Below are 20,039 nucleotides of genomic sequence, written 5' to 3'. Positions count from 1 at the left end.
TCTTTCCCGAGTGCCACAGCACAGGCACTCGGGGAAGCCACCTCTAAAATTCTTTTTTTTTGTTTTTTGCTTTTTCATGTAAACAACAAAGCATATATATATATCACAAACCACAAATCAACACCAATATGTCACAAACCACATTTATATATCACAAACGATCAAATTTGTCCAAAATCCACAATATATTACAAACCACACATTCAAAAGTACACACTATTCCAAGTTCACAAGTTCAATACATAAAAACGACTCCGAAGGCGGCTCACGGCGACTGTGAGGGGTGGGACGCCCCAGCGTGCGATCCCGGCGACGGTCCAGGTGGGGATGGCCCGACGTGCGATGCCGGCGACCCTTCGACATGGTTCGACGCCGCCCCCGATTGATGCTGCAAAAAAGAGAGGAGATTGCACGTGAGTGACAAGATAAAAATGTAAGGAGTTTAAAGAAAAGTTAAAAATTTCGGCAGCACCTCCCCTGCATGGGGAGGTTTCCAAAACCTGCAAGAAAAACGTCGGCACGAAGGCCGACAACCACATTTCCGGCACGAAGGCCGACACATCAACAAATCCGGCACGAAGGCCATCACTAGGTTTGACACTAAGCATGAGCAAAGAAAGTAAAACATCCGTACTCATACTCAGCGTAGTAGACTCTAGACGATGTGGTGGTGGTGGTATGATCAGGCAACAAGAAATAAATTGAAGTGAAATAAGCACAAAACATCAAAATGCTCTGGTTAACTGAAGAAAAAACATACCCACTGATATGCATTCAGCATTGCCCATAGCACTACAGATGGAATTCCCTAGCCTGCTAAACAACTATTACGTGTCTTCAGGTCACATGTGGTACTGGAAGGAGGAATGAAAACTCAAAATAAATGCTCACCCCATGTTTCTCCATCAATGAAGCAGGGTGGAAAAAATCAGGAGATTGATCATAAAGAACTGTCGCCCTGGAATTGCAGACTAGAGAATGTGAACAGCAGTCCTTCATATATATGGAGAAAACTATGTTTAAGTTTGATCAGTCTACCTGATTCCCCAATTTTGAGCAAGCTCATGCTGCATTGCTTTTGTAACACAAAAGGCACCATCAGCCATCTGCCCAAAGTGCTTCTCAAACCTATAGAATACAGAACAAGTTACTATATTAACAGATATTTTCAAGTAAAGGAACACAATTCTGGAACACCAAGTTATATATGTTATGTTAATCTTAAGAAGATAAACGATCAGGGTAAAATGGATTACCAGAAATATATTTTGACTATAATGTGACTTCTTCCATGTCAATCAAGCGATACATGCTACCTTGGATTCTCTCCCTCCTTTCTATGATTTCTATATTTACACAGAGTTGTTGATTTTCAGGTATATGCTAATTCATAGGCAGTACTTTATTCCTATATATGTACTCTCTCTTTCCTTGATTAATCTCTCTCACTAATGAAATTATCATATGACTATCTTTATTTTTTTTCAGAAAAATATACCTCTGATGAATGTAAAAAATAATAATGTATGGAGGTCTATTTGGATTACTGTATGCTCAAAATTATCTTTACTAAATAAGAGATTTGTGATGTCTGGAACTCTACAAGATCTTTGCACTCAAAGAAAAGAAATGTGTTGTATAATTTGTATCAATGATTTAGACATCTCTGCTCCTCAAACTTCTTGGCATTAGTTGCCGTGTCATTCATGGCTATCTCTTTCCCCTCCTGTATTGCATGCTTGGTGTTCTGAACATCGGATAGGTAACTGTAAGGACTATTCCTTCCTTCACGTCACTCCAAAATCTTTCCATGGCCAATAGATAATTTTTTGCTACTGCGGAAGCAATCAACTGCGCGCAGCAAGCTGGAGAGACGGTTCGAGTGCAGCCCTGCCCAATTTAACCGAAACACTGCTAAAACGAGATGGTGGATTTAGGAGGAGCGGACCTGGTTATCGAGCGAGAGGGAGTGGTACTGCATCCGTGGGCTGCGACCGATGTCGCCCAGTACCACGACTGCCGCGCGCTTCCTCCTCTCCGTCGCCTCCGCCATCGCCGTCGCCGTCAGCCTACGGACAGGGATGGAACCGGTGAAGGACATGGGTGTACACATGCACAGCCGATTAAGTTAGGTTTTGGGTGCTCGGTTTAGCACATCAGGAAGACAAGGGAAATGGTGCGAGTGGGAAAACCTGGCGGACGCTCGTCGTGGGCGAAGGGTCCAACGAAGACCTCCGGCTCCTGACGCAGGGCGGCGGCGGCGGCGGCGTAGCCCAGTCGTCGCAGGCAGAGAGAGAGAGAGAGCGCGCCGGCAGGGCCTGCGGGGGCTGCGGGGGCGCGCCGGCAGGGCCTGCGGGGGCGCGCGGCCCGGGGGGCAAGCTGCGGCGGCGGCGGGGGCTGCGGGGGCGCGGTGGCGCTGGGCCAGCGAGCGGCAGCGGCGGCGGGTGTGGGTGTGGGGTGGCCGGTTAGGTTTAGATAAGGCCTGCTGGGCATTTTTTTTAAGTCTTCCCCGAGTGCCCTGTCCTGGCACTTGGGAAAGGGCCTCTTCCCCGAGTGGCAGGAAAGGCACTCGGGGAAAAATTTTTGTTTTTTTTGTTTTTTGTGCATAATTTTTTTTGTGAGGCCTTCCCACATTATTTAAAACTCCCTATTCAAATTTGGGACAATTTTGATTTTTTTTGTTATATTTCGTTAGTTTTTTTCGTTTCGTTGAATTTTTTTGCATACTTCAAATTTGAACTGCAGGTGCATGAAATAATGGAATTTGGTGATTCAAAAAATTATATTAATGATATTTGGTGTATGTTGAGGCCTTATCCAGGAACTCGCATGAAATGTCGAGCATCTTGTTGACGTAACATGACGAACAACTTGCGAGAAAAGTGTTTTTAAATTATATAAAATCCGAACAAAGTCCGAAAATCACGAAACTTGTCTGGGCGTCGTGTTATCGCATGTAGAGGCTATGAGAAAAAATCGAGAAGGTTTCGAGTAAGTTGCGACGTCGGACGCTTAAAACCCAGACATCTCCGCATTTGATCACTTGTAGAGACATGCGGAGATGTCTGGGTTTAGGCATCCGACGTCGCAACTTCGTCGAAACCTTCTCGATTTTTTATCATAGCCTCTACATGCGATAACACGACGCCCAGACAAGTTTCGTGATTTTCGGAGTTCGTTCGAATTTTATATAATTTAAATACACTTTTCCCGCAAGTTGTTCGTCATGTTACGTCAACAAGATGCTCTACATTTCATGCGAGTTCCTGGATAATGCATCAACATACACCAAATATCATTAATATAATTTTTTGAATCACCAAATTCTATTATTTCATGCACCTGCAGTTCAAATTCGAAGTATGTAAAAAAATTCAACGAAACGAAAAAAACTAACGAAATATAACAAAAAAAAGTCAAAATTGTCCCAAATTTAAACAGACAGTTTCAAATAATGTGGGAAGGCCTCACAAAAAAATGAGGTAAAAAAACAAAAAAAACAAAAAATCTTCCCCGAGTGCCTTCCCTGACACTCGGGGAAGATGCCCTTTCCCGAGTGCCAGGACAGGGCACTCGGGGAAGGCAGCCTCTTCCCCGAGTGTCCTGTTTTGACACTCGGGAAATGGCCTCTTCCCCGAGTGCCTTCCCTGGCACTCGGGGAAGAATTTTTGTTTTTTTAAGTTTTAACGGCGTGGGCGGGGTGAACCGTCAAGTAACATGTTTCTTTGCCGAGTGCCGATCTTCCCCGAGTGTTGCACTCGGGGAAGAGGGCCTTTGCCGAGTGCTGATCTTTACCGAGTGCCAGGATCTCTACGGCACTCGGGAAAGCCTCTCTTCCCCGAGTGCAACACTCGGGGAAGATTCTCTTTCCCGAGTGCCCGATTTTTGGCACTCGGGGAAGCCAGCGACACTCGAGGAATTTTGTCTCTCCCGTAGTGTAGGCCCTGTGAGCTCCGGGCAGCTCTGGCTCCTCCGTGCACAGTAGTGAGGAGTAGTTATCTCTCTCCTCTCAAAATAAACTAGGAGCTGGTGGAGCCATTATTGTTAGCGTCATTGAATCTAGCTCCTCCATTCGTTGTAGCAAGGAGCCAAAGCTGTTAGCGTCATTGAATCTAGCTCCTCCATTATTGTTAGCGTCATTGAATCTATTTGTCACATTATTAATTTGATGGACTATGAGGAACCATAGTGCATCTTGGTGAGTCATCTGACTCGACTCAGTTTTCTAGGGTAAATTTCAAAAGGATGTTAGGCTATGAAAAATTCTAGAAACATTGTAACACCCTAGTCCATTAGTAGTGAGTAGTTGTTAGCCCATGTGGCCCATGTGTAGTTGTGGCTGGTGGATTTAGTATCAGCTTGGAAGTTTAGGATTGAGAGGGTTAGCTTATAACACTGTTGCTCTAAATATATGATCTCCGAGTTAACCCTTTTACATGAAGCGTGGACGAAAGTATAAGAGAGGTGCTACGTACATTACTACACAAAAGATTTTACGAGGCGTTTTGAAATTGGGCTCGGAGGCGGGCGTGCTTTTATTAACCATGAATAAAGCATACAAGAGAAGAAGGACCAACTAAGAAAGATGGTGGTGCATAGTAGGTGGGACTCATTGAAGGATGTGAAATCAAAGAAGAGAAAAAATGCCACAACAACTATATTGAATCCAAACTTTTGGAAGGATGTGAAGTTGACATTGGCTGTTTTTGAGCCATTGTTCAAAGTTCTCCGTTTGGTTGATGGAGATGTGAAACCGTCCATGGGTTTTGTATATGGAGAACTATTAAAGGCAAAGAGACAGGTCAAAGAGGCCCTTGGCAATAATGAGTCCCGTTTCAAGGATGTTATTGCTGTTGTTGACAAGAAAATGGCTGGAAGACTTGATTCTCCATTGCATTTGACAGCTTATTTGCTGAATCCACACTACAGTTATGCTGACCCTTCAATCTTTGATGCTCCCAAAATGACAGAAGGATTTATCAGTTGTGTGGAGACTTTTTATTATCATGATGAAGACATGCAAGACCGAGCTGCCAACATTGAACTCCAGAAGTATCAGAATAGAGAAGGACCATTTAGCAAGAAGCTAGCAAGGACTTTTGAAAATTTTAATTATAATCCAGGTAAAAGTTGTTTGCTGATTTTACATGGTTGTTTGTTGTGTTCATCTATCAACAAATATGTTGTGCCTACTAACTAATAGAGAGGTTTTTTATTTCAGCATCATGGTGGCGGCTTTATGGAACTGAAACACCAGCTCTACAGAAGATGGCTCCCAAGATCCTATCTTTAACAGCAAGTTCTTCTGGTTGTGAAAGAACTTGGAATGGGTTTGATGGGGTTAGTACCTATCTGTTATCAAAATTTCAGCAGCATTACAATTAAATTGCAGAACTAAAAGTGCTCTTATTTTTAATTTATAGGTGCACACTAAGAAGAGAAATAGGCTTACTACATACCGCCTCAACAAGTTGGTCTACATTCAATTCAACAACAGGCTGATTAATAAGAGAGCAAAGATCAAGTCAAAGAAAATTACTGATGTTCTCTTGTCTAGTGATACAACTGAAGCTCAAGGTTTCTTCCAAGAGAATGGAGATGATTGTGCATTAGTTGTCTTTAGAGATGAGGAAGATGAGGAAGAACTCATGGAAGGTACAGGGATACCTTGGTCTGTGCTTGGAGATGCAGTGGGAGCAGAAGAACAACTAGAGCTGCATAGAAGTGAAAGGGTGAGAAAGCTCTATGAAGAAGAGTTTGAGTTCGAAGAAGAGTTTGATGAAGATGAGGATGACTATGTGATGGATGAACCCTACTGAAGAAGTGTGAGACAGCTTCATGTCATGTTTTAGCTTTTATTATGCATCCATGTATCTTTAACTTATGAACTTAGAACTCCTGCTGCGTGCTTGTGTTTTGTGTTGTGAGAACTGAGAATCATCAATCATGTGATGTAATGTACTGCTAGTCTACTATCCATTTTATATTCTATGTTGCTGCCTGCTATCCCTTCATGTTTGTGATTTCAAAAGGCTATCCTATGCTGCTGAAATGCTGATAATGGATGGAAGAAGGCTCAGACCTCAGATAAGTACCTAACTTGCTATTTCCTATTTTTTTTATCACTTGTATTGATGCCCAATTGCATCTAAAAGTGTTGTCCACTTCTATTGCAGCAGTGCTGGCATGCTGCAGGAAATTCAGTGATCAGTAGTGTATCAACTACAACTAAGAACAAAGGACCCAAGGTATGTCTACTGGTCCTTCCCTATTTTTTATATAAATTATTCATGATTTGTGCTATAAGCCTATAATTGTATATATTATATATTGATATATAAATATAAATTGGTAAAACGCCTAGAAAAACGCCTAGCATCGCCTAGGCTAGCCTAAGCTAGACTAGTCGCTAGGCTAAGGGTCATCGCCTAGATTTCGCCTAGCGCCTAGCAAAACTTTGGAATAAAGCATTCGGGCCTGCATCATCCACCCGTTAATTAATAATGATTAAAGCCGCTAGACAATTCAGTATAGCAGTACTATAAGACAATTCGCAGGCGGGCGTGCTTTTATTAACCAGGAATAAAGCATTCGGGCCTGCATCATCCACCCGTTAATTAATGATGATTAAAGCCGCTAGACAATTCAGTATAGCAGTACTATAAGACAATTCGCAGGGAGTCGCCATGCACATCTAATTTTCTTTTTCCGCCGGTCGTTGATCGTTGCCTCATCGGTGTCTGCTCTTGTCGCAGGAGCACAAAAAGTCTAGGCGTTGTTGTCAACAAAGATATTCCATGTGGAAAAGATGGTTTCTTCGAAACAACCTGCACGTTGTGACGTTCTGCAGTGCGACAGTGCGACAGCGACCATTCAAAAGAGTAAAGACCCTCTGCAAAGCTCGATCTCCAGACTGACTCCTGCACAAAACAGCCATCACCAGCTGACTGTGTGCACCTGAATTCTTAACAAAACATGCATGAGCTTCCTGGAGCAACAAGGTTCATGCAGCTGATGACAGAAGAAAAACGAAGATCACAAACTTAGGCCCCCTTTGGATTGCCGGAATAAATTCCTTCAAAGCTCGCTCGTCAGCATGGACGTCTCTGCAAATTCCTCGGTGGGATCGTCTCTGCAATTGTTTTTGCAGCCAAGAGCTGTTGTTGCTGGGTCACTGCATGCACGGTTAACTGTTTGTTTTCCGCCGTTAGGCAAGTGCATTGGTATGGTTTCATCATAAGTACTCTCATGCAGTGCCACATAATTATGAGAGGATTTAAGAGGTAACAAGTATAATGGAATCTCTTTTAAGTTGTCTCGTAGTAATCTTAGAGTCCTTAATTTGTGGATACAACAATGGAATGTTTGTGAGTTGTATGATAACAACTACTTGTACAATGAATGGTGTGTAGGTTGTCTCATAGTCCTAGATTTTAGCTCATAAGGTGGTTGTTTCGTGAAACAACGACCTCTTTCTCTCACCTCTCTCTTTCCTCCACATCAGCAAAAATCATACGTGACACTGTATGGCACGGACTATGAGTCTGCTGACGTGTAGCAATGTACCTGCCCTTTATCCCCTTTACCAAACTCCTTATCTGGTGGGCGTGATTGCAACTTGTAAAGTCAGGACAAAACATGTTCTTGTGATCTTGTCCTGGAGCAGGAGTAGTTCTGAGACAGAATACTACTAGCTAGATGCTTCAACTATCACTCTGAGTGCATGTACAGACCACAAAGTGATCCTCACACTGGCCATGAGGGAGGAGCAGATGAATAAATTCCCAGATGAAAAGCTTGGGCAATTACTAGGTCAGGTGCCAATAAGACATTTCCTGCAAGTGTGCGTGCCTGTCCAGCAAGTAACGGAAGCAAGGATGTCAGCCAACAAAAAGAGGAGAACATATTTGATATTTCTGCTCTGTAGAGATAAACAAGCAACATGCTTCTACTACAAGCAGTTGTGGGTACCTTAGGATGGCCCCTGACAGTGACTTGAGTCAGAGAAAACATCATTTGTATCGCCACTTCACCAGCAAAGTCGCATGTTGCAATGCAGAGGGCAGAAAAAAAAATATTAACTTACCAAGTGGGCAACCTAAGGCAACCACCTCGCAAAATCGATTTACCGAGGCGGACAACCTAAGGCGACCGCCTCAGTTAAATTTTATAACCGAGGCGGTTTTCCTAACGCAACCACCTCGATTAATACATTAACCGAGGCGGTCAGATTTTAAGTCCCGCCTCGGTAAATAGTGGCCCAGATCCTAGCCCGGAGAAAGCTCATATCCATTATTCTACTAGGTTTATATATAAGCAAGACTTAGGGTTAGTAACTCACTCTTCCCAAGCCTCTCTCCCAGCCGCAGACAGCCGCGCCCCCTCCTCTACGGCGCGCAGAAAGCCACGACCCTTCCCCTCCCTCTCCACTCACCGAGCCTCCGTCTCCCTCTCCCTCTCTATCTCCACTCCGGCCTCCCTCTCCCACTCCACTCCGGCGGCGACGCGGCGCGAGGTGCGCGGCCCCTCCTCCGGCGAGGGTGCATCGCGACGCCTCCTTCGACGAGGACGCGGCGCGGGGTGCGCGGCCCCTCCTCCGGCGAGGGCGCGGCGCAGCGCCTCCTGCAGGCTCCCAAATCTGACGAGGACGACGGTGGCTGCTCGCCACCACCAGCACCTCTCCGTCTTCCGGTGCCAGCAGCAGCACCTCTCCATCCCCCGGTGCCTAGATCCTACGAGGAGGCCGGCCACCGCGCCCGGATCTAGCCAGCAGGAGGTGCTCTAGCCCGGAGGCGGTGGCGGTGGCGCGCTCCAGCCCTCCATCTCCGTCGAGCAGTGGTCCCGGTGGCAGAGCTTCGACGAGGAGAAGAGGTCCTGGAGGAGCAACGGCGCCTCAGCTCTCTCTCCCTCTCCTCCGGCGACCCTACGATGAGGAGCAGCGGCCCTGTTGAGCAGGTGCTCAGATCCGGCGAGCAGGTGCGTGGATCCGGTGGCCAGTGCTCAAATACGACGACCGGATGCCCTGATCTAGCGGCCAGTGCGCGGATCCGGCGAGCGGTGGCAGCGGTGCATGGATGGGCTAGGCAGGCCCGTGGATGGGCTCGCTGGGCTTACCCATGGGTTTTCCTTTTTTTTGTTTTTTTAATTCGATTTACCAAGGCGGGCAAGGCAACCGCCTTGGTTAAGGCCACGATTAACTGTGACCTTTTGACCGAGGTGGTTGCAAAAACCGCGTCGGTTAAGCATTTTTGCCCGCCACGGTAAAGTTTTGTGTAGTAGTGGTGTATGCGGGTTGGGTCGTAAGAAGATTTTGGACGCAGTGTGTCACAAACATAAATACATAATTTTATTGACAAACATATATAGTATGGTAGGATATGGAAACTATGATAGAGGGTGTTACAAACATAAATACCTAATTTCATAAATACATAATTTCATTGACAAACCATAGTATGGTAGTGTCGGTGTTTCAAGTAAACACCAACTAGTAAATTTATATTTGTTGCGCGTTAGGCCCGGATGGTGTGCTAAAAGACACAAAGTTTATACTGATTTGGGCAGAATGTCCCTACGTCCAGTTTGCTGCTTCTCGTGTTATTAGCATTGAAAAAGGTTCGTAGTAGGGGTATAAACGATCGAGAGAGGGATAGGTCACAAGTCTCTTATGGAAATGTCGAAAGGGCGCTGAGAGCTTGGTTGCTGCTCAGCTGTGTGTTATGTAGTGCGTGGTGTGTAGGATTGATCCATCCCCTTAGTGGGGTGCCTTGCCTTCCCTTTTATAGATCAAGGGGGAGCAGGGATTACAGATGGGAGAAAGAAGAAAAACCAGAGGCTGAGAAGGTCCTTCGAAGGTGCCTTGTTCATCGGCAGCATGTCATGGAGTAGGTAGTTGAGGTAGAGTGTTCTCCAGTTGACCAAAGGATCAGGCTCTGTCGCTGGATCTTCTTCAAGCTCCATGACCTCGGGGCCGGACGGAGCCGTCGATTGGTTAGCCCCCGAGGCTGGACTGGGCAGACCGTCGTTGGCCTGTTCTGACCCTTCGTAGCACACTGAGGGTTTGTGTTAGTCGCTGGTGAAGACACCTGTTGGCGCCGGCTCTCGACCGGATGCCGCCTTCGCAAGCGTGTCGGCCGCCTTGTTGAGGCGCCTTGGGATGTGATTGAGTTCGAGGCCATCGAATTTGTCCTCCAGCCGTCAGACTTCTTGGCAGTATGCAGTCATCTTGGCATCATGACAGCTTGATTCCTTCATGACTTAGTTGACGACCAGCTGGGAGTTGCCTTGGATGTCGAGGGGTCGTATGCCCAACTCGATGGCAATGCGTAGGTTGTTGATGAGTGCTTCATACCCAGCCACATTATTGGATGAGGGGATATGGAGATGAACCATGTACCTCATGCGTACCCTGAGGGGAGATACGAAGACCAGCCCCGCGTCGGCACCCTACTTCATCAGTGATCCATCGAAGTACATCGTCTAGTACTCTTGATCGATGGCCGCCGGTGGCATTTGGACCTTGGTCCATTCCACAGTGAAGTCAGCCAATACCAAGGACTTGATCATCGTTCGAGAGGCATACGTAATGCCTTGATCCATCAACTCGAGTGCCCACTTTGCGGTTCTTCCCGTGGCGTCCTAGCTTTGGACGACCTCACCGAGGGGGAACGACGTCACGACCGTCACCGAGTGTGACTCGAAGTAGTGGCGTAGCTTCCTCTTGGTGTTGAGGATGGCGTATAGGAGCTTCTAGATTTGGGAGTAGCGGGTCTTAGGGCCGGATAGTACCTCGCTAATGAAGTACACAGGGCGCTACACCTTGAGGGCGTGCCCTTCTTCTTCCCGCTCCACTACCAGAGCGGCACTAACCACTTGTGTGGTGGCCGCTATGTATAGCAGAAGGGATTCTCCATCGGTTGGAGGAACCAAGATCGGGGCCTTCGGTAGAAGCAGTTTGACCATGTCAAGCGCCTCCTGAGCCTCGGATGTCCATTCGAAGTGGTTGACTTTCTTCAAGAGTTGATAAAGGGGGAGACCTCGTTCGTCGAGGCGTGAGATGAATCGACTAATTGCGGCGAGGCACCCTATGACTCGCTGGACCCCCTTTATGTTCTGAATTGAGCCCATCCTTGTGATGGCTGAGATTTTCTCTGGGTTGGCTTTGATGCCATGCTCAGAGACGATGAAGCCGAGCAGCATACCCCTCGGGACCCCAAAAACACACTTCTCGGGATTGAGTTTGATGCCATTGGCTCGAGTTTTGCAAAGGTCTGCTCAAGATCGGTAACCAGGTGGTCGGCCTGTTTGGACTTAACCACGATATCGTCAATGTAGGCCTCAATGGTCCACCCAATGAGGTCCCTAAAATATTTGAGCATACAGCGCTGGTATGTAGCCCCAGCGTTCTTCAGACCGAACGACATTGAGACGTAGCAGAATGATCCGAAGGGGTGATGAAAGATGTCGTGAGCTGGTCGGACTCTTTCTTCGCAATTTGATGGTACCCGGAGTATGCATCAAGGAAGCAGAGGGTTTCACACCTCGAGGTAGAGTCGACTATTTGGTCTATGCGCGGTAAAGGAAACGGATCCTTTGGGCATGCTTTGTTGAGACCCGTATAGTCAACACACATCCTCCATTTCCCGCTCTTCTTTTGTACAAGGACGGGGTTTGCCAACCACTCTGGGTGGTATACTTCTTTGATGAATCCGGCCGCCGAGAGCTTTGCTATCTCCTCACTGATGGCCCTGCGTTTCTCCTCATCGAAGCGGCGTAGGCATTGTTTCATCAGCTTGGAGCTTGGTTGGATCTTCAAGGTATGCTCGGCGACTTCCCTTAGAATGCCTGGCATGTCTTAGGGTTTCCACGCGAAGATGTCTCTGTTAGCGTGGAGGAAGCCAATGAGCGCGCCTTCCTATTTGGAGGAAAGCGTGGTACCAACGCGCACCGTTTTACCTTCGGCACACCTAGGGTCTACGAGGACTTCTTTAGAGCCCTCTGTAGACTCGAATGACTCGGTCGACTTCTTGGCGTTAGGCGCTTCTTCGGTGACCTCCTCCTTGAGGGTGGCGAGCTCCTCGGAGGCGACGATTGCTACGGTGTGACCGCAACACTCGACCTCGCACTCATAGGTGCGCTAGAAGGAGGTGCCGACGGTGATGATCCTATGGGGGCCCGGTATTTTTAGCTTGAGGTATGTATAGTTGGGGATGGCCATGAACTTCGCGTAGCATGGTCGTTCCAGGATGGCGTGGAAGGTTCCGGGGAACCCAACCACCTCGAAGGTGAGGGTTTTGGTCTTGTAATTGAACTGATCCCCGAATGTAATGGACAGATCGATCTACACAAGTGGCATGGCCTGCTTTCTAGGCACGATGTTGTGGAAAGGTGCTCGGGTTGGGCGGAGGCATGTCCGGTGGACGCCCATCTCATCGAGCGTCTTGGCATACATGATGTTGAGGCCGCTGCCTCCACCCATCAATACTTTGGTGAGCCGCTTTGGGCTGACGATCGGGTCGACCATGAGCGGATATCTCCCTGGATGCAGGATGTTCTATGGATGGTTGGTTCAATCAAAGGTTATGGCGGACTCTAACCACCGGAGGAAGGGAGGTGTGGCTGGTTCGGCCGTATAGACCTCGCGTCACGCGACCTTGTGATGGCGTTTGGAGTCATAGGCCACCGATCCTCTGAAGATCATGAGGCAGCCATTTGGTGTCAGAAAGCCATCGTCCTTCTCCTTGATGTCATCCGTGGTGGCGGCAGGGTCCTTTCTATGCTCCCCTTTATTGGAGCCTCCAAACAAGAACCGCCGTATGAGGCTGCAGTCCTTGAGCAGATGCTTAACTAGGAAGGCATGGTTCGGGCATGGCCCCTCGAGTAATTTTTTGAAGTAGTTCGGAGTGCACTCCATGGGCTTCCAACCACCCTTGCGGTCAGCAGCGGCCACGAGTGAGTCCTCGCGCCATTACTTCTTGTTTTTTCTTTTGGCGGAATGATTGGAGGCGCCTTCACCAGCGCCCTCGTCTCGCCTTGCCTTACCGCCGAGATGATCGAAGATCACTCCGACCGCTTCTTCTCCTAAGGTGTGGCTGGTGGTGATGTCTAGGAGTTCCTTGGTGGTTTGTGGGCCCTTGCATCCCAGCTAATGAACCAAAGACTCACAGGTAGTCCTAGATAGGAAAGCCCCTATAACGTCGGCATCGGCGACGTTAGGTAGCTCGTTGCACTATCGAGAGAAGCGTCGGATGTACCCACAGAGGGTCTCATCGGCCTTCTATCAGCAGTTTTTGTGGTCCCATGGGTTCCCAGGGCTCTTGTATGTGCCCTAAAAGTTCCCCACAAAGATCTCCTTCAGATCTGCCCAACTCTGGATCACGTTGGACGGTAGGTGTTCCAACCATGCTCGTGCCAATCGGCTAAGAACAGTGGAAGGTTGCAGATAATGAAGTCATCATTATTCGCGCCACCGGCTTGGCAAGCAAGCCGATAGTCTTCGAGCCATAGTCCGGGGTTTGTTTCCCTAGAGTATTTTGGGATATTGGTCAGTGGTCGGTAGCTTGGTGGGAAAGCAGCGTTGAGGATGTGATGGCCGAAGGCCTGAGGCCCCAGCAGGCTGGGGCTCGGGCTTCGGTCCTCGTCGCTGTCATAGCGTCCACCACGACGAGGATGATAGCCGCGGTGGGCACCTTCTCTTAGGTCGCCGTAGGCACGTCTGCGGGCATCAAGGGTGCTACGTGCGTCATGGTTACGGTCGAGATGCTGATGCACCGAGACAGCGGTGCACTGCCTACCACCCCGTGGTGCCTAGTGGACCGACGCATCCCTACCAGGACACCCAGAAGGCGTGTGCTAGCTGGTGTCGAGCTCGTGTCGCCAAGACAATGAGCTCTCTACCTGCTATGTCGCCATACGCTCGAGCAGCGTGCGGATCTCGCGATGGGCTTGACGATCCTCAGGCGTCGTGGCCTTTGGAAGGCCATGGAGCAAGGCCATCTCGATGGTGATGTTCTGGCTCGCCTAGGCGAAGCGAGGAAGGGCTTCATCGTCGGTGATGATCCTTCGGTTTACATCGCGGGCCATGGCGCGTGTGCGCCCACCATCTTTGCGGCGCTCGATCTCCCGATCAAGCTCCACATATTCCTACACAAGCTGGAGTCATGCTTCCTCGATCTCCCGTTGTCGGGCTTTCAGCTGCTCCACCCCCATGCGAGGTGGGGCCTCTGTCTCCCTTTCGGTTTCATCACCGAGGTTGCCCATTGGGGTAGCTTCTTCCACGGGGATGCTTTCAACGTGTCCCTCGGGGGTACGCATCATGAAGCATTCTCGGGAGGGGTGATGGCTCCCCGTGCTGGAGTCAGAGACAGAGGATGACCCTGGCTCCTCTGTGAGGAGGTTGTGGAGAGATTCTGTGACGTGTCTGATCACCCCACAAATTCGTTGTTCGTGAGCGGCAAGACCATGCGTCGTGCCACAAGGTGGCTAACAGTCGCCACAGCGTTGCGGAGACCAAATGGAAACGCTGTCGGGGCGCTCCGTATGTGGTGTTCCGGAGAGAGGGATCCTCCTTCAGAAAACCATGCCATGTCATTGGCGTCAGAAAGGCTGAGGCGGTGCTGGTCCTCCCTGGACTGCTAGGGTCCAAGGGAGACATAGAGCTGGCGCTCAAGTCCCTCATGGCACGCCAACTATTGGTGTTTCGAGTAAACACCAACTAGTAAATTTATATTTGTTGCGCATTAGGCCTGGATGGTGTGCTAAAAGACACAAGGTTTATACTGGTTCGGGCAGAATGTCCCTACGTCCAGTCTACTGTAGCTCATGTTATTAGCACTGAAAAAGGTTCGAGCAGAATGTCCCTACATCCCAAGTCTCTGATGGAAAGGTCGAAAGAGCGCTGAGAGCTCGGTTGCTGCTCAGCTATGTGTTATGTAGTGCGTGGTGCGTAGGATTGATACGTCCCCATAGTGGGGTGCCCTGCCTTCCCTTTTATAGATCAATGGGGAGAAGGGGTTACAGATGGGAGAAAGAAGAAAAACCAGAGGCCGAGAAGGTCCTTTGAAGGTGCTGGGTCTTCCTTTTCCTCTAAGCCAGCCCCGCTGATGTGGCAGACGGTGCTAGGGGTAGCACGTTCGCTAATCTTGATAGGGCCATGCTCTGGCTTCGTTCAGCAAGTGGTCACGTCCCATCCTGCCCCACGCGGGTGGGGTGGCGCACCAACGTGCCAAGCCAAGACCCTACAGGGAGCAGACGGGGAAGTGACCATATGCCCGTTATTGTAGATGAGGTGAGTTCCCTCCTGGATCATAGTGGTTGTCGTATGCTTGTGTCAGGATCTACGTTTGAGGGCTGATGGCAGCGCCCACAACACTATAAGACAAAAGTCGGCGCCAACAACACTGTTCAGGCTCTGTCATGCCTGGAAGGGCTTAAAGCGCCCGTCCCATCATATCCTGATGGTACTTTTCCACAGGCGTGCAGGGTATGGTCCTCGGTACTGCGGTTGACTTGAGTGTCCTGTCTTACCCAGTGCTCGTCATTATGAAGGAGCAGGGTGCAGATGTTGGGCAAGGCGGAGCCAGCTCTCGGACGTTGGGCGAGGGGGAGCCTGCCCTTAGACGTCGGGCAAGGCGGAGTCTGCCCTCGGATGTCGAGCAAGGCGGGGCCTGCCCCAAGACATCGGGCGAGGTGGAGCCAGCCCTCGGATGTCGGGCGAGGCAGAGCCAACCATTCAAACATCGAGCGAGGCGGAGCCTGCCCTCAGACGTCGGGCAAGGCGGAGCCAGCTCTCAGCCATCGGGCAAGACGGAGTCTGCCCCCAGACGTTAGGCAAGGCGGAGTCCAGCCCTCGGGGGTCGAGCGAGGTGGAGTCTGCCCCCAGACGTCGGGTGAGGCGGAGTCTAGCCCTCGGGGGTCGAGCGAGGCGGAGCCAACCCTTTGGGGCCGGGCGAGGCGCAGCCAACCTTCGGTCATATGGGCAAGAAGTGTAGTTGCGTTCTTGCCTGTTCGGAAGCATCAATGTTTGATGGTTATTAGCTCCTCCTCTTTGGGTACCCCAGTATTCAGTCCCCGACAGGTAGGATATGAAAATTACGACAGCTCCAAAGTTGGCTTGAATAGCAGAAATCTAAGGAGAAATCAAGGTGCCCCACATGGAGGTTGAGGTCCTTACACATACCTAATTATGCCCAAGTTGAAGAACATGTAGTGACATTTCTTTTTTCTAGGCAATACAGATTAGCAAGAGCAAGGGCAATACAATGGCTTATAGTTTTATTGCATATATAAATTTCAGACCATCACCTCAAGAAACCTTTGACAACCACATCGTATCCACAAGTCTCGATTTCTTGATGGTAAACTAAGGCATTGCAATTAATGACAAATAAATACTATTCATCAATATGCATGACGATCAAAATGACTCTTATTCAAATAAGTACAAGATAAACTAATACGGTCACAAATATGAGGAAGCTAGAATTACGACCACCATCACAATCTCTTCACAAGTATTTTGGAAATATGGAAATAATAAAACAACAGTCAAGATTCAACATACTCTTCCTCTCGACAAAACAAATTAAACGTGGAGAGGGGCTGGGGTTGTTCACTATGGGTTTAAGGAGAGAAGGGACAGCGGCGGGGGCAAGGATGGACGAGGATGGTTGTCTCAGGGTAGAGGGGATGGGGATGGACCAGGGGTTGTGCTCCTTAGGGCGGTAGAGAACTTCGATGGTGCCAGCTCCTTGGGGCGACGGAGATGGAGAGGGCAGTGGGAATGGTGGCAACACATGCATAGAATTGTCATGATTATGTCAATATGCAACATGTTATGATATGCATTGTCCTGATCTATATGTATCTACAACAGAATGCATGTGAAACTTGTGTGTACATGATTAGTCATGCAGGGTCCTCCCCCCTCCACCTCCTAAGGCACATAGATTTGTCCATGGATCTTTAGAGGGGTGAAGCGGCTGTGGGTGGTGTCAGGCTCAACCTTGAGGAAGATGCCACGCTAAGATCAACGTTGAGGAAGGCACTACCATTCTTGGTACTATGGAAGGAGCTGTCGTGCTTGGGCTCAGGTTCGAGGGGCAACGATGTTTGGAGTTGAAGTGAAGGAGGATCATGGCTACCTTTATCACACCTCCCATTGCCTGTCGGATCATGATCGGCTCCATCGCTGGCTCCTACACTTCCACAACCGCCTCCATGATTGGCCTCAGGCACATGTACTAGCGCTCGGTGAAAGGGGAGGAGTCGATGGAGGAGAAAGGGGAGAGAGACTATGACAGAGAGAAAGCTGAGATGAGCTCTTGGCTAATGTGGGTCGAATATGTTAGGGTTTTAGATGGGCTGGGCTCAATTAACTGAGGCACCTCGGAAAATAAGAGCCATTTTAGAGACATGCCTCTTAACGGGTCTGCCTTAGTTAATAGATTTTTAGATGCGCTAATTTTTATATTGTCTCTGTAAATAGGCTGACCGTCTCTAAAAGTCACTAGGGATTTTCGGAGACGTCAACCGTTTTTGCCATTCCTATAAATAAATTTGGTACCAATGATAAATGAAGCGCTATCAGTTGATCATTATCCAATCCCATAAGTGATCAGATAATGTTACATTCCGCCGAACCAATCGTCTTTATTAGGCATGACAAGACATTCCTCTAGGCATTTACCTAGACAAGCCGGGCCTGCTCCTACGCCAGAAGCAGTAGCCATGTTGCCCCAAATTTTTACCATGGTCAGATCTAGGATTGAATGGATAGGATTTACCACATAAGCTTCTAACCAAATCAGCTTCACGTAAATTCTATTTACCTTCAGCTCCTTGTCCTGCCTTCTTCCTCGGCTTCTGCCCGATCAGGAATCGTTTGCCTCGGCTTCTACCCCATCGAGTTTCACTTCTTTCCGCTCCCTCCCCGTCCATGAAAATAGCCCGTCTTCTCTCCCTGCTCTCGGCTTTGTCTCCCTCCCTCTCTCTTCTCGCGGACGACGGTGACGGCAGCGAGCGGCGCCGGCCATCCTCCTCTCCTCCCTCTCCCCGCCCCTCTCCCTCTCTCCAGACATGCTAGCGTGCTAGCCAGCCCCACTGATGCCGGATGCCTGGAGCGGAGGCGCCCTCAGCACGCGGCGCAGCGCCTCGTGGGTGGCCGTCTCCGCCCATGGAGTGGCGCAGCTGGGCCTCGGCGGTGGCCGCCGTCACACCTTCCCCTGTGCTGCATCCTTCCGCCAATCCACGGGCGCTCGACGGAACTCTAGCTGCCTCTTCTTCCTCGCCGGCGGCGGCGATGAAACCCTACCTGCCTCTTCTTCCTTGCCGGCCGTGGCGCCAGCCCTCAGCGCCCTCCTCCTCGACGCCCTTTCCCCCGCGCCGCAGGGGCGGAGCGACGTCGCCCCCCGTCGTGTGCTGCGTCGGTGGCACTAGTCGCCTCCCGCCGCAAGGGCCCCAAAGGCCGTCATCCTCGGGCACGACACAGCAGATGAGCCCCGCCGGTTGTTTACGGCACGGCTGCTCCCTTCCATAGGTATGTATGACACTGTGATTTGTTGTCCCCACATCTTCTTCTTGGGATGGTTCATTAACATGTTTTGATTTGGCTTGCGTACCACAATTCCAGGTTCTCAACTATTTCGATTTTGTAGTTATGATTTTGTCGATGCCTATGTGATTTCTACTTCATGAAATAGCCTCAAATGATTGTGGAATTTACATCCTTGGTCATCTCTTCATTAGGTCATTTGTGTTTTCCAAACATATCTAATTTACATTCCTTGACGCTTCTTCTCATATGTTCTGTGTGGTCGATTTCCAAACACGAATGCTTTTAGTCAACAAATATATTAAGTATAAATGACAGTGCGGTGGACTAGGAATAGCCAAGGTTTCTTGAAATTTTTTTGATTACATATGTCCTCTGTTCTCTGTTCCCAGTCATTAATACTAACAAGATTATGAAAATGGATATTAGCTATAAATGTTAATGCAGTGCATTTGGATTTACCAAGGTGTCTTGAATTCTTTTTTGGGTGATACAATTACATAATATACATACATTTTCCAAATGCTACTGCATTATACTTATTATTTGGGAGTCCAAAGCATTTTAGCGTGTACCATAGGTTCATTAAAATTTTAAGAATCATATAGATATAGATTACAAATGGGCACTGAAATTTTATAGCCACAGCTTATTTATTCAGAATCATATCTTGGTACTAAGCCTGTATATATTTCTTGTTGTTGTCATGTGTTTTTCCACTAATGCAAATGAACACATGGCCTATTCCCAAAGGTGACGTTCTCAGGCTTTTGGCTCTCCTTATTCTTTGAGTTTTGTTGTTCTTTCAAATCCATTGGAGTCCCTGGCCTGCTTGTTAGACTTAGAAGTATTACTGTATGAGACCAAGGGAAGCAACTTTCCAAGTTTATTTGGGTCTTTCGACACACATATTTATCAGGTGCATGATTATAGTGTGCTTGCAAAAAAAAAACACTCCCATTTCAATACCAAAGGTTAGCTTCGATAAGGCAACGACATGAACATTTCAGGTTTCGCGGTTCGATAGCTGTAGATACCTACGAGTTCCCTAATTTGTCTGCTGGATTTTATTCGTTGTTCGATACCTGTACATACCTACGAGTTCCCTAATTAGTTTGCTGGATTTTCTCGGTTAGGTAATCTCTAGATTCATTCAAAAATAGTTTGTGCATGTGAGAATGTCTCTATGACTACATACATTGTTGGTACACAAATGGATTCCTATCAGAAAATTGAGAGAAGACTGAAAAAATACCTACCTCCATGTTATATGAGCATCCATCGTAGAACCTACAACATCACGGATATTCATTTTAGATACAACAACTAAATTTAATTGTAGGGGTGATCTGTCTGCACCCCTAATTCTATACCCAGCAGTGGCGTTTTTTTAACATCCCTTACAAGACAAAAAAATAATATAAGAGGCAGTCATTATCCTAGCCACCATGTTTCATTTTTTATACAGCTGTCGCATAAATGTGTACAT

The 20,039-nt window shown here is 48.3% G+C and overlaps 2 protein-coding genes across 7 annotated transcripts; one reads left to right on the top strand and one right to left on the bottom strand.

Moving 5' to 3' along the window:
- Nucleotides 1–137: 137 nt before the first annotated feature.
- LOC136518603 (UDP-glycosyltransferase TURAN-like) lies at nt 138–2,393 on the bottom strand. 6 transcript variants are annotated; one of them, XR_010774567.1, is made up of 6 exons: nt 2,193–2,393; nt 1,949–2,069; nt 1,039–1,128; nt 892–958; nt 761–813; nt 138–388 (listed from the first exon to the last, which is right to left on the bottom strand). XR_010774567.1 is itself a non-coding variant. In XM_066512272.1 (6 exons), exons 3-6 carry the CDS (start codon nt 1,104–1,106, stop codon nt 228–230), a joined length of 360 nt encoding a protein of 119 aa, XP_066368369.1. In that variant the 5' UTR covers nt 1,107–1,128; nt 1,949–2,069; nt 2,193–2,393; the 3' UTR covers nt 138–227. The 6 variants fall into 6 exon arrangements, 3 of the variants coding, with proteins under 3 accessions (XP_066368369.1, XP_066368371.1, XP_066368370.1); XM_066512272.1 differs by having other exon boundaries at nt 761–824; XR_010774568.1 differs by lacking the exon at nt 761–813 and having other exon boundaries at nt 138–354; nt 2,193–2,392.
- A 2,192-nt stretch (nt 2,394–4,585) lies between these two features.
- LOC136515176 (uncharacterized) lies at nt 4,586–5,819 on the top strand. Its single transcript, XM_066508846.1, has 3 exons — nt 4,586–5,123; nt 5,222–5,340; nt 5,424–5,819. The coding sequence occupies exons 1-3, from the start codon at nt 4,586–4,588 to the stop codon at nt 5,817–5,819; spliced, it is 1,053 nt and encodes a 350-aa protein (XP_066364943.1).
- Nucleotides 5,820–20,039: the final 14,220 nt, after the last annotated feature.

Source organism: Miscanthus floridulus, chromosome 17 (assembly GCF_019320115.1).
Source record: "Miscanthus floridulus cultivar M001 chromosome 17, ASM1932011v1, whole genome shotgun sequence".
In the NCBI taxonomy this organism is placed as follows: domain Eukaryota; kingdom Viridiplantae; phylum Streptophyta; class Magnoliopsida; order Poales; family Poaceae; genus Miscanthus; species Miscanthus floridulus.
This window is presented reverse-complemented; position numbering and strand designations above follow the sequence as displayed.